Genomic DNA, 16,914 nt, shown 5'->3' with positions numbered 1-16,914 from the left:
CGCCGTTGACACAGTGGATGGTTACGTATTTTGCATGCTATGTGTATGCTGTGCTGTGTTCTTACAATGAAATAATCCAGAGAAAAGAAAATGTCCAGAAAATCGTAAGGACGAGGAAACGCATTTACAGCACTGTCTCGTACCGCGTTACCGTGGGCTTCCACAGTACAAACACACGTCATCCAAGGTGTGCTCAGGAGAACGCCTGGGAAGATGGGTGACGGGCTCCCTGAGCTGCTGAGTATTTGTGTCCCTGTTTGTCTGACTCTGTGCTTGTTGGATTTTCTAGAGCGGTCATGTATTCCTTCAGCAGTCGGGGAGAGGATAGATGTCGTTCCAACGCCGAACACGGACCGCCGAGGGGCCCGTCTCTTTCAGAAACCATCCACACTCTTACCTGTGCTCCTCTCTCCCACAGGGGGACTCGATCTCATCTTCATGCCGGGTCTCGGGTTCGACAGGCACGGGAACCGCTTGGGGAGAGGCAGGGGGTACTATGACGCGTACCTGAAACGCTGCCTGGAGCAGCAGGACGTGCGGCCCTACACCATGGCCTTGGCCTTCCGAGAACAGATCTGCCTGCAGGTCCCCGTGGACGAGAATGACATGAAGGTGGACGAAGTCCTTTACGAAGAGCCGTCCGCATAAACCCTGACGCCTGCGGCCAAAGGCTTGTCCCAGAGAAAAGCCGAATGTGTCCATTTCCCCCTGTTAGGACATCCATGAGCATACGGACTGCCGGCTTTCTAGTGTAATTGCAAAACACACTTCCCAGATCAGGAGTAGAACGTGAATAAAAATGAGGCAGTGACCGTGTGATTTTCAGCCTGTCTTGCTGGCTGTCAGCGTGACAGGTGGGTCTTTCTGCGGCGTTCACTCTGTGTTGGTGCGGCGCTGTGGTCCGACCCGAGTGTGGGAGCCAGGGGACCTCGCACGGCGTGGACACGGTTTCAGCACCTCCTGTCCCGGGCCTGCTCCATCTTTGGCGGGCTCGGGAGGCCCAGCGACTGCTCATTGACCTGTCGGTGTGTGTGCACGGAGTTCCCCCAGAATATTCTAGCACTTTGTCATGACTTCATTTGCTCGCCCTGAGATCCGTGTCTGACGCTCTGTAGCTTTTGCCGGTTCGTGGACGGAAACCTTTTATGATTTAAATGCTTCAGTTCCATCTCCGTGTGTCTCCGTGTGTCGGTCGCTTATGAGTTTAAGATCTGATGTCCCGTCAGTTAGAAATTATGTGTGTGCTGTGGTGTCTGTTTTGGAAATGTAATGCGCCGTGGGCTGCGTGCTGGCAGATGACATCCCAGCATGGGAGTGGGGATTTTGTGGGGGCCGTTTGCTCGTGACCGGAAACCTGGGAGTCTTCCTAGACGCTGCTATCACCCCCCCTGCACCCTGCTGTGCCGGATCCTGTGGCGTTCGCCTCCGGGATGCTGCTGATGCCTGTCCCCTCCCCTCCCTATCCCCTCACTCCTGGTGTCCAGGCTCAAGGTGTTTCTGAGCCGAATGGGCAGGAGACACCCATCTGGCCTCTCTTGCCCGCAGTCTGGCGCTGTCCTCTCTGTTTCCCAAACTCCAGTCCAAGTGATCTTACACAGCATGAATCTGGGAGTCTGGCCGTTAAGGGCCTACAGGTAATGGAGTGGCCAGGTGCCTTCTCCTGTAGGAGGCCCCCTCCGCTGATGCACACGTCCATGCCCTTCCCAGAGCAGCTCAGTGTCTCTTGCCCTCCGCACCTTGTCAGCATGCTTGCCCCGTCGGCCGCAATGCCCTTTCTTCCTTTGTTCACCGGAAGCTCCTGTCTCCCCTTCAAGACTCAGCTCAGGCATCTCCTCTTGGGTGGGGTCTTCCTCTACACCCCCAGGCGGAGTTAGTGTTCCCTGCTTGTTTGGATAGCTTTGTCGTACTGTCGTGTGCATAAACTGTTGGTTGTCACAGCTGCCCCTTCCCCAGACCGCGAGCTCCAAAGAGGAGGGCTGACGCTCACCCTTCTGCAATGTAGTAGACACTTGCACAGACGGTCGGTGATTGAGGTGTTTGGAAATGAGGCAAGAACGTGCACAAGGGCTGCATTTAAAGCACAGATCCATGTTCTTTGGATAACAGCGTGTGATTTGGTGATTTATGCATAAAAGTAAAAAACATTTTAAAATGTGAGATTCGTGATTCAGGAAGGCCAGAGGGCTGCAAGTCTCCGCCCGAAAACAGTGACCCTGGTGGCCAGGACCGGGCGGTAGTCATCATGCAGAGTGTATCCGGAAGGGGGAAAACCTCGATGACACAGGTAACGCCCATCAGGGCATAAGCAGAGGCTGAGGACAAGGCCCTGAACCCAGGAAGCGAGCCGGCGTGATCGGGGCATGGGTGGGGGGACGGTCCAGGTAGGAGTGGAATAGCCATTGGAAATACAGCAGAGCCCCAGTGTCCGTCCACGGTGCTGCCCCGCTGTAGAACCGATTGTAATTTACCGAGAAGGTACACTGTACAGTCGGGTCCACCAGCAGACGTAACTAAGAACGTCCAGTCACCCAGGCCCGCTAACCTGGGAGCGATGCATGGATCCGGGTGTGGACAGCTCCGTGCAGAGGCCCGGGTCCTGGTCCCCCTTCTCTGCTTTTCTCGTTCAGAAATCATTGAAATCTAGTTGGTTGCACTGCATTTTAATCATGTGTTTGCACACTTATCTCCTGCACGAGCCCATGAGCTCCTCATGAGCAAGGTCGCGGTGGGGGGGGGGGGGGCTGTGGTTCACCACAGTCTCCAGCACAAAATAATAGCCCGTAAATTCTTGAGGAAGGCACAGACCACCATGCAGGCTGCCCAGTCTGTGTTGTGCCCTTGCTGCTTTTTGGGCTGGCTGCCATCTGCTGCCGAGGTTCTGCCCCTTCAGCATTATCTCTGGGTTGGAATATTCTAGAACACAGTCTGTGTTGCTGCGGCTGTGTCGCCCTCCTGGACTGGTCCATGTGTGTCCCGTGGTCTGTGCTGCTGGCCCCCTCCATGCATCTCATGGTCATCGTCCCTGCCCTTCCTTGTAGGGCTGACCACTCATGCCTGGGAGCCCCCTCCCCAAATCTAGGTTTATATGCTTAAAAATAAACAACAAATTCCTTTCCAGATAGCATCTTATGCACAATAGGAAACATGTACAAATAAAAGAGATGAGACCATTGAAACCATCTATTATCTGTCATCTGTGATGTACTTAATTCCTGAAAGGGAAAGCAGTGATGCAGATTTTTTGGAAATTTACTGTTTTTGAAAACCTTATTTTTACTCCCCTTGGAATGATTGAAACGTCCGGTTCTAATTTTGGTTTATTTCAGTGTTGGGTTTGAAGGGCTTTTATAGCTGAAAACAATACCTCCCAGAGATAAGCAGATCCATACGGGAGCACTGCTACGCTTGTGAAAATTTTCAGTGCTGTTTACCAATTTTGCAGAGGCCTTTTTTCTTTTTTAATTGAAATCGGGCTAGTAAATACCCGTGTTCTTGATGGGAATCATTCCTGCATATTAATCAGAAGACACTACACATTCACTTTGTTAGCACATGGGTTCAAAACGTACTGAAGCTCTCAAAAGATTTTAAACCAAGTCAGAAATTTGCTCCCAGGTGTTTCGGTTGTGCAGACGTGGAAGTGTTTATAGGTGCCCCGCGTGGTCTGTGGCAACATGATCGTGTAATGATGAGAACTTTCCAAACGTCATTTCCAGTGCACGCCACGTGTGTCACAAGACGTTGCCTTCTGTCTCATCGATGGCACATGACTTCTACCCACAAGATTCAGATCAGGTGCATTTATTCTGTGGCAGCATGTGCTTAGGGAGTGGTCCACTGGTGGCCGTTTGTACCACGGGAAAGTCGGAAAATGTGGAACGCTCACCTTTGTGTAGAAAGTACATGCAAACTCACCTTGAAGCTTCTCGGCTCTTTTTAAACGTGTTTTACCCTGAGATTGTCAGAAATGTAGAGGAACCAAAATATCTTTCATGTATTCTGTTCTGTCGTCAAGGGTTCCGTGGGATAGAATCAGTGATACCGCCAATCACGTGGCACATTTCTTGTCCGTGAACGACGGGGTGTTGCTGTGGCTGAGCCTTGACGGGGGTCTGCCCTGCTCTCCGTCACAGACAAATGCCAACCAGAGCAATCCCGTCATAGCTGGACTTGCGTCGTTCGTCCTAAAACTCGGTCTTTGTTCGCATGGCCGCTAATTTTGAGACACCTGTCCTCCTCACAACTTTGATGCCTTTGACATCTCAACTTTTCATTCATTCTTCTCATGATGAGACCGTAAGTTTAAGCTTCTGTCCTTTGATCCAGCCTCCCACCCTGAAAAATTTACTCCTGAGCTTCTTTGGGTTGTCCGCAGTGTTTTTCCTCTGTTATCCAGTAAAAGATGTTTTCTTTTTCTTTCAGGGTTTTTCCCCCTCAACTGTTCCGTGAGTATGATCCATAGTTCCGTGGCCGGAAGAGTGAGTCTTTGTAGGTGGTATGCTCCGTTTGTGTTCTGTCCTTTAGAGACGTATAGACATTTATGATTACGTAGTGAGCGTTGTTGAAAATGTGTTAGAATTAGTGTTTTCTGGTAGTCGCTGTCACTGAAAGCATCACGGAGGTTCGTCTTCTCCGTCTGTAGCCTCCGCTGACCGCGGTGGCCTCTCACTTCCCCTTGCGCAGGAAGAGGCGCCTCGTGAACCGTGAGGAGCACAGATTCCTGCTGGAGTGTCTTTGGGAAACTTTCAGATTTGGGGGCTGCCTTCCTGGCAGACGTGACTGCTTTTCCTTGTTGTAGGGCTGGTGAGTAGCTTTTATCAGGAGCCGAAGCATCGGCTGCTGTCGCTCGCTCCTGCTTCCTCCGAAGAATTCTCTTTGGTCTGCTGTTTCTAAGAGTCTCTTAAAGCCACTTACGCATTTTAAGAAGGCGGGCTCGGTGAGAGCTGCATAATGGGTAGGTCCTTGTGCCTGGGACTAGAGGGAAAGCAAGGGACGCCTCGCTACGCTGAGAGCAAACCCCCTCCCCCCGGCCATGTCCCACGTCCCCCTCCTGTTCCCCCAGCATAGCTTGCGTACTAACCTGATGTGGGACGTCTGACGGCAGGTGCAGCAAGGGTCCGATGTCCGTCTGTATTTAACTTTGAGCAAAACTTCTTGTCTTGTAAACTTAAAAAAGTAAATACAAAGAGAGATTCTAGTTTTTTCTTCCCAAACCCCAGTGGACCCCTGGCCTGCTCCTGGGCTGTGTCCCCCATGTGGAGACACCACTGCTGTGAGACCCATGCGCCTGGCCAGGTGGGTTAGGGAGCTGGCCTCAAGGGTCACTCCACAAGGGGTCCCACTGGACCTGCAGGCCCGTGACTGGATGGCCCCCGTGCTCCCTTGGCCCCTCCTGACCTTGGGCGTGTGTCTTGTCTCCAGCGGGTGCTGGCCCCTCCGTGACCCTGTCATCTCTGGACCCCGTGTCCCAGCACCCATCTCCCCGTCTTTGTCTGGGGGCTCTGCTTGGGGCTGTTCTCTTGCTCACAATATTTGTGTAGGAGGAGTAACTTCAGTTAGGCCTTTAACAGCAGAGCACGTCACAGAACGCCGTCACCCGAGAGACAGCAGACCCCTCTCTTGGCTCTTCCAGGATCCGCCCTCTGGAGCCAGTGAGGGATTTCTGCCCACTAAATCCCCCACTTCTCTTTTCATTTCATTCCTCTTCCCACTGCCAGTAGCAACTGTTTTCCATCTTAATAGTTATTATTGGTGGTTAATGTTAATATACCACGTGAATACTAACGGACAAGGTGTCTGCAGGAAAATCCATTGTGTTTCGTGGCTTTGATCATTATGTGTCCTGGGAATATCTTCTTTCTACTTTTAATCTTCAACATGGTACATTTAAAATGTGCTTTCGAAGGAAACAGTTGTTTCAGTGGCGCATCAGATCCCAGAGAGCTCGCGTTACTGTAAATGGCAAACATTTACTTGGTATATCACTGAGAAATAGTCTCTTCAGGACTGAAATGCAGGAAGCGTTCCTTTCCTCCCAAGCTTAGAGATGAGGAAGACTGTATCATTCTGGAGACCTGGGTTGGGATGCTCGTGGATATTGATGCCGTGGAAGAGAGACATTGTTGTGGGTGCTGAATTTTTACTGTGCCTCAGATCTAAGGATGCGACCAGGCAGCAAGTGTTCCTCCCTGAAACGACACTGAGTACAAGAACCAGCGGACAGCGGATCAGTGTGGTCACCTCCTCCAGCCCGTCCGCCACGCTGCCCCACGTCATTGTCAGGACACATCACTCGTGTCACTTGCCTGCTTAGCAGGGTTACATGGTCTTCTGTTGCCCAGTGAGTAAGGTGCAAACCCTTGGCACGCATGCAGCACCCTTTCCAACTCGGCCTCGACCTCTCTTCGTCTCTCTCGTCGCAGACACACGCACGTGCCTCTTTTCCTCTCAGACCAATAATGCTCGTTCCGTCAGGACCCGGCATTTCAGGTAGGAGCTAGATCACACAATTGAATCCTGGAATCAGTCTGTCACAGGGGAGGTGTGTTAGCGGTGGATGGTTCAGCGGTGGGCCATCTCAGGCACCAGTGTGTTCCGGAAGGCGTCAGTCTCTGCGGCAGAAGGATTGCCTGGGGATCTGGTTAAAATGCAGGTTCTCCTTCCATAGGTCTCAAATGCAGCTGAAATTCTGCATTTCTGACAACCTTCCAGACGATGCCGCTGCTGCTGGCGTGCGGGGCATTCTGAGTAGCAGGGTCTAGCCCCAGTCACAGCCGGCTTCTAAAATTTAAATCGATTAAAATTAAATGAAATTTGAAATTCACTTCCTTAGTCACACTAACCACATTTCCTGTGCCTACCCTACTGAATAGAGCAGCGTTAAACATTTCCACCGGCACAGAAAGTTCTATTGGAGAGCAAGGTCCACCCTACTTAATCACCTGCTAAATTAGGCCACCTACGAAGTCAGAATCTCTGGAGGCAGGGAACTGGAATTTGCATTTGAAACAGGCACTGCAGGGGGTTCTTAGGCATTCTGAAGTTCTAGGAACAGAGATGCTGCAGGGGTCTAAGATCTGAAGTCCAGAGATAAATAGAACGTGGGAATAGGCAGCTCTCACAGACAGACATAGGCAGCTCAGCTCAGATTGGAATGTCCTTCTGGCCAGCCACGGAAATCCTATGCGGTTGTCTGCAGGTAGGGGACATTTCTCCTGGTGGAGCTGACCTCTGACATCAGAGCTACATCGGGTAGCTGGGCCCAGATTCGGATGCTCTCTGGTCCCCTCTGCCTTCTGGTCTACCAGGCGCTAGCTGAGGGCTGGGGGCTGCAGTCAGCATCAGGAATGACTCAAGCTGACACGGACAATCAGGACTTCTTCATTGCTGTCTTCTCCTCCTCCCCATGCTCCCCTTCCTCCTCCGTTCTCCTGCTGTTCCCCTGTTCTTCTCCCTCCTCCCCTTCCTCCTCCCTCCTCTTGCTCCGGGTACTCCTCCTTCTCCTCCTCCTCCCCCTCCGCCTTCTCTTCTTCCTCTTCTTTCTCCGCCTTACAGAACCCGGTCTTTCCTGAACATGTGCAAATCTGGAAGTATGGGGGCATTCACACCCCAAGGGGCAGCTCGTGGCCAGTACAGGGTGGGAGGCAGGGGATAATTTCTCTCCTCCCCAACTTTGGGGCAGACAGCTCTGAGGTGCATTCTGCACTGCTCCTTGGGGGATGGCCAGGGTGGCAGCACCGAGCCTCTGCCCATGGTCCTGATCAACTTGACATCTCACCCTGGGATTAGCGGCCCCTCCTGCTTCCCTGTTCTCAGTCCTGCCTCCAGTTTCCCGGGTTACTTCACAAAACACGGTCCACGTGTGCTCCTTGTCCCAGGCCCTGTGTTTCAGGTCCCCGGGCTAAAGCAGCTGGTGTGTCCCTTCTCTTAGAGTGTGTATGGCTGTCACCCATTGTCCCCACTGTGGAGTCTGCAGGAACTCCAGACAGAGGGAGAAGGCCCGGCTGACACCCTTCACCCGTGGTCACTGCAGACGGAAAGCTGGCGGGCACAGACAGGCACAGCAGAGCAGCTGTGCCAAGTGCCTGTGGACGGGGATTCACGTTCTCTTGGTTTCTGAGTGGGAGTGATGGGTGGCGGACAGATAAACCTTGCTTTAGATGCTGTTGAAGAGGGTTCTCCAAAAGCAGAAAGTAAATTAGACTCTTGTCTGAGATTACGTTGTGTCTGAACTTGACAGCTGTGGTTTTTTGCTTCAAGCAAGCACTGAACTTGAGAAACGAGCTATATTGGAAGCGCCGGGGGTGCTGTGAGGTACTGCCTGGCCCCCTCATGGGGATGAGGTAGCTGCCGGCTCAGAGCTGAGACCCCCCTGAAATTGCCCTTGGGTCCGAAGAGAGTCCTCTCTCCCAAGGTTACAGCCCTTGCTTGGTGGCGGCCTGCGCCCCGTGCATGGTCATTGCAGGGACATGCAGGCTGGCCCCCTTGCTTTGGATCTGACCCCCCCACAGAAAACACTGTCCCCTGCCCCGTGCAGGGCTCCTGCCCCAGCCCAGGAGGCCTGCAGGTGTCTTCGGGGCCACAGTATCTGACGTGCTATTGGAGGAAGACCTTGAATGTGCTGGCTGGGGCTAAGCACAGGATGCCGTGTGTCAGGACCCTGGGGGCAGGGCAGGCAGGTGACATACAACCTAGATGGCTTCCCCAAGGCCCACCAGGGTGCATCACTCACTGGGGTCTCGGCCAGATGGGGTGGAAGGACCATGCCTCTGGGAGCTGTGTATGCAGCTGGCTTTTAGGGAGTGTCTTCCATGTCCCAGAGCCACCAAAAGGGACTCTTCCTTCTCAGAGTTCAGAACGCCCTGAGAGACAGGCAGAGGCACCAAGAGGGGGCAGGGGAAGTGGCGGCCGTGGTCTGTCATGGGTGGAAGGGTCTGGCCTAGAGGTGCGCTGCCCAGTGCTTGCCTCCCGCATTAGACACACTCATCCTCCTGGCCAGACGCCCACAGGCCTCTCCGGTGTGGGGCAGGGAGCTCTGTTTTCTGCTGGGGAGTCAGATCCAGAAGGCAGGAACCGGGAACCAGAAACGCTGAACCCAACATGCTCAGTCCCTTGTGTGAAACTCAGTAGGCTGGGAGCAGGGGAGAGGCTGGCGGGAGCAGGGGAGAGGGCAGCAGTCCTTCCACCAGAATCCGCGAAGCCCAACGGCTGCTTCCCCCGTAGTTACGTATGTTAGCTGAATGCTGTTTTGTTTTACAGCTCTGCGAGGTGTCACATACCTGTTCCACAGTTGGGGAAACTGAGGCCAGGGTTGTATTCCAAGTGTGTGGTGGCTGTGGACTGGAAGTGAGCCCGTGTTCCTCTCACTGCCCACACCCCACCTCCTGACCCCCTTCCCGCACCCACCCCAGCAAGTTCTTCTGGGGCCTGGAGCCCGGGCTCCACGTGGGCCTGACTGCTTGAGCTCAGCGCCGTGCCTGGGCCTGCGGGCGTGTGAAAGAGGTGGTCAGTCACCGGGCAAGGTGGAAATGCTGGGGAGGGGTCTCCTTCCTCAGGACCTGACCAGCAATACTGAGGAGGGGTCACGGGGCTTCTGCAGGGAGTCTGGGCCCGGTGAGGGCGGCTACAGAAACCAGCTCCTTCCCTCTAGGGCTGGGCGGGCCAGCTGGGGTTTCCACGCCAGCTCAGGAGTGCACTTCAGGCTGACTTCCCGCTGGTCCCCCCACTCAACCGGTCCCCAGCTGTCCACTTTGTTCTATTGGACTCTGACCTCTTCCCCCAAATCTGGGTTTTCTCTTGATTTCCCAGTGAGCCTTTCTGTCTTCCACCACATGGTTCTGTTCCTCGCTTTTCAGCATCTGTGCGGATGGTCCCGCCACTATGCATCCCCGTCCCCTCTCCTTTCCCCCTTCCCTTTCTATCCTCCTTTATTTCTGTCCCTCCAGCTCCATCTCCCACCTTGTCCTCTCCCTTCCCCACATCTCCACCTTGAACTCTGGGAGGATAGGCCTCTCTGCAAAGGAAGGGTCTCTGTCCCGTGGATATGAGGTCCCGTGCTCCCCAGTAGACAGCCGTGCTGTGGGGTTGTGCTGCTAGGGCTAAGGGCCATGTGGGAACTCCGGGCAGTGTGGGCATTCCCTGGAGGCCGCGGGCAGCCGCTGCAAGGGTGCAGGCAGGTAGCAGCCACCCCGAGTGAGGAGGGGCTGAGGAAAGGAGAGCTGGGGACTCCATCCCTCATCTCATTCTCTTGAAAGTTTGCCCAGAATCGGAGCTGCCTGAATATCACCTGTAAAGGCATTTATTTCTACCGTCTAGTTTATCCATCTTTTATTAAAGTTAACAGGAAAGTTTAAAAAAAATCCCATTAGCATCAGCCACCAGAAAGGAGATCTCTGAGAATTGGATGACCAGATTTCCTAGTTTATTGAAAACACTGTAGACGGCCACGTGGCTGCTTGGGCTGTTTCGGAAAGCTAGCGTAGGTGGGTAGCTGTTTAATAACGTGGAGGTAGCTGGCTGTGCCGATGGCGGCTGGAGGGGTGTGCTCGGACCCGGCCTCACGGCTTCCCGGGAGCCGTCGCTGTGCAGCCACCCTGCGGATGAGGCGTCGGGGCCATCTGGGCCAGGAGAACCCGTTGTCCAGCTCACCAGAACCCCGTGTCGGCCGCACCCCGGAGCTCAGCGTTTGGAGAGGTGACCAGCCTTCAAGGGCATGTCATCCTGGCCTCAGTCCCAAGCTAGTACTTCCATCCCTGCTTTCCAGACGGAGAAACTACCAGCACAGGGATGAGGGAGCCTTCACGGAACCCCAGGATGGGGCGGCAAGCCGAATTTCTGGTTCTGGTCCTGTGCTCCCTTTGCTCGGTCAGGCCACCCCACCACCAAAAACTCTCTGCAAGGGGAGATATACAGAGAGCCGTCTGTCGGCCTGTGGGGTGAGTGTGTGCAAATGGGTGGTTGGGGACACCAAATGGGTGGTTCAGGGAGCCTTAGAACATGGGAGTCCTAAGTACGGGCTTCAAAGCCAAGCTCTGTGGGTTCCGATCCTGGGTCCCCCACGCATGGACTGTTGTGACCTTGTGTAAGTGACTGAACTTCCCCATGTCTCTGTACAATGGGGGATGAGAACCACACCTCGCAGGTTTGGGGTGCGAGCATGAAGGAGCCCATGGATACGCGCTCACCAGAGTGCCCCGCACACAGAGAACTGGGCAGATGGTGTAGCCGTGGGCCCGCTTGGAATCAGAGGAGGGCTGTGAAAGTGTCATATGCGTGACCAGGAAGCTCAGTCCCTTCCTGCCACCGTTCCTTTGGTCACGAGTCCCTGCAGGCCCCTGGGGTGCCCGTCCTCCCCACGGTGCACCGGGGTCCCGTGGCTGGCGGGTCTGAAGAGCTGCTTGCCAGAGTGCCCCCCGGCTGCAGAATGCACGGACTGTGAGTCTGCCGCCCGCTCATGGTGTGCCCTGGAGCTGTCGCCTGATGGGTGAGGACAGCTGGGTGTGCAGAGCTGGCTGGTGACGCTCTACAGAGAAATCACCTCCGTGGCTTGTTGAAAATGTGGATTCACAGGCCTTGCCCCATGTTGACCAAATCATAGTCTCCACCAATGGAGGGGCCCTAGAACCTGCATTTGTAAAAAGCACCACCCCCGCCTGTGTCCTGGCCCAATTCTCAGAGAGCCTGAGGTCACTGATCATTAATAAATAATGCAAGTAAATAATAAAATAAAATAATAAAATTTAATTTTCAACTTTTTTTTTAAAAGAATTTTGTTTGATTTTCGTTCTCAGCAGTTGTGCTAGATGTGCCTTGGTGTGCTATTCTTCGTATTTATCCTGTTTGGGCTTCATAGCCCCTCCTGCATGCGTGGTTTGATGTCTTCTGTCAGTTTTGGAAAATTCTGACATTATCTCCATACAAATTCCTTGTGTCCCATTTGCTCTTTCCTCTCCAGAGCCCCACCACACCCCGTCCTGTCCTGTGTACTCCCCTCCCTCCAGGATTTCCCAGCTGCTGTTTCTTCTTCTCTCTGTTCTTCCAACCTGGGTATTCCCTTTTGACCTGTCTTCAGAGTCACTGTTCCTTTCTTCAGCTGTGCCTAATTTGCAACCAAACCTATCCACAGAGTTCTTAGTTCTAGTTATTACATCTTTCAGTTCTAGAGTTTGTATTTGATCTTTTATGTTTTTTTAAGATTTTATTTATTTGTCAGAAGTAGAACAAGAGAGGGCACAAGCAGGGGGAGTGGCAGGCAGAGGGAGAAGCAGGCTCCTCGCTGAGCAGGGAGCCTGATGCAGGACTTGATCCCAGGACCCTGGGATAATGACCTGAGCTGAAGGCAGACACTTAACCGACTGAGCCACCGAGCCATCCCTGTATTTGATCTTTTAAAATACGTTTTCTTTGCTAAAATTCTCCATCTGGTTTTTCATTTTCTCGGGTATCTTCATCACAGCTATTTTGAAAGTGTCTGTCTGAAAATTCCCAAATTGGAGTCTCCTTGGGTCTATTTCTGTGTCTGTTCTTTCTCTTGGTTCTGAGCCTTCTGCATCTCCTATTGTGTGATTTGCTCACTGAATGTCAGATAGGATGTGTGAAAACTGTGAAGTGACTCAAGGGTCTGGGTGATGCCATCTTCTTCCTGAGAGGATGCACTTCTGCTTTTGGAAGTGAGGGAGGGGCAGAGCATCGTAACCCAATCTGGGATTGAGCAGATTGGAAGCCAGGCTTTGGTCCTTGTGCAAACCGGTCTGTTTCTGCTGGGCTTTGGATCCCGTCAGAAAGCTTGGGGTGCACACCAGGCTCCCCCTGCTTGCCCTGAGCCCTGCTCTTGCTCTCCTGGGGTCAGACTGTAAGGGCTGTGCTTGGCCTTGCAGCCTCTTGGCTGCTGGTTCTGTTTTGTCCCTCCTTCCCTTGGCTTCTTTGCTGACCAGCTCTTACAAAGCATAGCTTCTCAGCTTTTAGATTTTTCCTAAGAATCAGCAGATGCTTCAAGGCAAATAGCTGTGCTGAATATTAGGTTCACCTTTGTGATTTCCTTCTGAGATCTCTGAGCTGCCTTAAGACCTCCCACATGGTATTGCTTTAGGATATTTTTAAACAGAATTTTTTTTTAAAAAAAAGCCAACATTTTGTTCATAGTTTCTATTTGTTCTTGGGAGAAGAGCTGATCTGTGTAAGTTAGTTGGCCACAGGCAGAAATGGATCTCCTTGGTATTGTTTTTTTAAATCTCCTTTTAGGGGCACCTGGGTGGCTCAGTCAGTTAAGCATCTGCCTTTGGGTCAGATCATGATCCCAGAGTCCTGGGATCGAGCCCTGCATGGGGCTCCCTGCTGATTGGGGAGGCTGCTTCTCCCTCTGCCTCTGCCACTCCCCCTGCATGTGCTGTCTCTCTCTCAAATAAATAAATAAAATCTTAAAAAAAATAAAATAAATCTCCTTTTAATTTTAAATTAACAAAATTTTAATGTGAGAAGTACTGAACGAAAAGCACTTTGCCTGATCATAAGAAAATACCTGAGGCCCTTGTTTAAAAACGCTGATTTCCTGGCCCAACTCTAGGCATACTGAGTCAGAATCCGGGGAGAAACACCTGGTAATCTGCAGTTCTAACAAGTACATCCAGCAAAGGCATTCTTGGGAAAGTTGCACAGGTAGCTCTTGAGAGTCTGAAGCAGGAATGATGTACTCTGGTTGCCTAAGCATATTCCCGTCGCCCCCGGGAGCCCGCCGACGCAGTGAACCCTCATATATTGGTGGGAGGGAGCCCGGCTGTGCTGACAGGCAGAGAGGGCGGGTGTGTCTTCCTGCCACCCACGCCGGATTTCGTGTGCACCCTGCACCTCTGAGAGTGGGAGCTTCCTTTGCTGAATTATTTCCAATTTCATCCTGAGACATTTTAATCAGAGATGAAAAATGATTGGCCTTTTGCTAGCATTTCAGTCTGAGAGGAGGTGATGTGCCTCTTGGAGGTACAGTGATTCCAGTGGCTTTGGCGCAGAATGCAGAGCGTGATAGAGCGGCAGGGGCCCAGATCCCGGGCATCAGGCGCGTGTCCGGGGTACGTGCGGTCCAGGAATTGTAGGGGTCCCTCTCCACCTCCCGTCCTCCCTGCACTAGTGTAAGCTCCATTTGCCTGCTTGACATCCTTCAAATGACTGGTCCTAGGACTGGAGTGTGACTCTGACCTCTCCGCAGACACACTTTCTAGCCCTTGCTGGCTCCTCTGCAGGCCCGGGGATTCCCCACCGTCCTGCGGAGACGTCTGTCTTTCCTGCACAAACCTCCTCACCTTCTTTTCTCTCTCTGCCCTTCCCCCTCCCCCCCCTCCTCCCCACTCTCCTTATTTCTTCTCCCTGTTCTGGAATTGGAACAGGGACTGTGGTACCCACTCCCCTCCCCTCCCTGTGTCACACCCGCGACATGTTGTCTGCAGCCACCTCACAGCCACGTTGTCACTTGGCGAGGAGGCCTGAGCTGTCACACGCCCTCTCTCTGGCCCACCTAGCAGGACCCTGGCTCTCTCTGGCTGGGGAGGGCGAGTCCCGATGGGAGGTCTCTCATTGTCCCGCTCCATGGGCTGCACAGCAAGTGCTCCCAGATCGGGAAGAAAACAGTGAGCTACGCCCAGTGGAAACAGAGAAAAGACCCATAAAGGTAATTCACCAGAAAAGAGACACCAACAGCCACAAACATACGAGAAATGCTCAATTGCACGTATCATCAAAGAAACGCAGATCGGACCGTGCAAGAGGTACAAACTAACTGGAACAACAATGCTGGGTTTGGCTGCGATGCGGGGAGAGGGACAGTGTGACGTGCTGCTCTGCAAGTAAGATTTTCAGTGTTTCTGGAAAGTATTTTGGCAAAATGTAGCAAAAATCTTACAATTTGCTAAGGCGTTTGACCCTGCATTTTCACTTTCCAGGAAATAATACAAACTATTTGCAAAGCGTCACGCACAAGGACGTTCAGCCTGGGGCCGCTTTCACAGTGGTGAGTGGTGTGAGCCCGCGGACTTCAGCCATATGGCCATGGCGGGCTGCTCATTTATACCAGTGGATGCTAGGAGGCTAAAAATATTGTTGACAAATACCTAAAGAGAAGGAGTGTTCAAGTTCTAAAGTTAAAAAGAAAAAACAGTTTACGAAGTGGTACATCACAATATAATTGAGTTTTGTAGGGAAAAAATCCTAGCAATTGCATTTTGTAGAAAAAAATCAATGGAAGAATATGTAGGATGCTGTTAACATGGCTGTATCCCTGTTTGCTTTATCCTACACAAAGATCTGAGAAACATGATTTATTAAAACGAGACAGAAGGAAGGCAGGCGGCCTGATCGCTAGCGTGCAAGAGGGGCCTGTGTCCCCAGCCCGAGTTGGGCCCCCGTTCTGTGAGGACCGGGTCCTTGCCCGTAGAGCAGACGCATCTGCTCGGGGCCGGTGCGGTCGTGTGTGCTGGGGGCCTTGCTGATTACAGACCCTCTTTAATCCATTGTTGTCTTTTGTCCTCACAACCGCATCGCGGCCCTTTGCAAAGGAGATGAGTCTTCAGGAGGCCGTTGGCCATTCTGTCGTCAGCTCATCATTGAGAAACCCATCATAGTTTTCCATGCTGAGCTGCAAAGAGAGGCTGCCCACGGGTCACGGAGGGCAGGGGTTTGAAGGAATCAGCATGCCCCCCTCCGCAATAAAGCTGGCTGGGATCTCGGTGCGGAGGGTCCGTGCCGTGAGTCTGGGTCATTACCAGGCGAAGGTGCGGAGATTGGTTAGTGGCCCTGGGCAGGACTGCGCAGGGCAGGGCGAGGTGCTGGGGAAGCCATGAAGGGTCCATCGACAGAGCCGCTTGCGTTCAGGGGCCATTCCAGGCCTGGTGGCCTCGCTGCTGCAGGTCCTGCGTGGAGTCCTGGTGACCAGATGCTGGGGCATGGAGGCCGCATGGAAGAGTGGGGGCCAGTGGGATGGGGGAGCGATGTGGCTTCTGTGCGTAAGGCTGGGAGCAGGCCCAGCAGGCATGAGCGGGGACCCCAGAAACAGAGATTGGACACATGGGACTCGTGCGCTGGTCATGAGGCTGCATTGGTGCAGAGTCAGGCAGCAGCAGAGAGTGGGGAACAGACAGGTCCGCGTGCAGATGGCGTGCAAGAGTGAACTCGCGCAGGTAAAAATCAGGCACTCCTGCCCACTACCCGCTCGAAGCCTGACCTTTATCACTGATGCCCACTTGGTCGTTGCCGTGTGTGAGCTCTTGTTCACCCACACGTTTCCTTCTAACCAGCAAGCAAATGAACAACCACGCAGTCTTCTTGCCACGGGGCCTCTTCTGCTTCCGTGTGCCCTGAGCTGAACCCCTGGGTCCTGGCAGAGGCCTGATGCAAACTTGCACGCCGACTCCTTTATCACTGTCCTTTTAATTACTGCACGTACCCGACTTTATGATCCCATTATGGGCAAGATGAAAGTTTGTCAGACTCCTTGTTTTATGTGAAATTCCTTCATTTCCAAAAGATCAGAGGAACATTAAAGAACAAATGAAACCATCGGTTGCAAATTATATGGCTTGATTTATCACCCATCTTCCATAAACAGCAGCGCCGGCTCCGAGAGCCTCCCCAGCACCATGGGCCCGCGTATACAGCGTACTGTATATCTTTTCATTTCAGCCCTGGAAAAAAACACGAGCTATCCCCGGTGGGAGTCATCATTTCACGGAGTGTATAGTGCTTCAGGCTTCACGGCGCCCAACCAGTTTGTTACAGCAGATGGATGAGAGCCCACTGTTTCATGAAATTGCTTTTGAATATTCGCAGAATGACCTTTTCCCACTCTGTCTCACCAAAATGCATTAACTCCTTCTACACCGGATGGGAAAAGGCTGTGCGGAAGCAGTCTCCCGCAAGGCCCGCGTGGAACAC

At 52.8% G+C, this 16,914-nt stretch overlaps 1 protein-coding gene across 1 annotated transcript in view; it reads left to right on the top strand.

The window, feature by feature from the left end:
* The window catches only part of MTHFS (methenyltetrahydrofolate synthetase), a 35,731-nt gene extending 34,919 nt beyond the window's left edge, over positions 1 to 812 (top strand). The window contains exon 3 of the mRNA XM_045813156.2: positions 419 to 812. Within this exon, the coding sequence (XP_045669112.2) occupies positions 419 to 648 (230 nt within the window). The 3' untranslated portion in view covers positions 649 to 812. The remainder of the gene's footprint in view (positions 1 to 418) is intronic.
* The last annotated feature ends 16,102 nt before the right edge of the window (positions 813 to 16,914 follow it).

Source organism: Ursus americanus, chromosome 28, assembly GCF_024610735.1.
Source record: "Ursus americanus isolate L20-20 chromosome 28, mUrsAme1.1.p, whole genome shotgun sequence".
NCBI lineage: Eukaryota > Metazoa > Chordata > Mammalia > Carnivora > Ursidae > Ursus > Ursus americanus.
The sequence above is the reverse complement of the archived record's forward strand: the minus strand, read 5'-3'. Positions and strand labels throughout refer to the sequence as shown.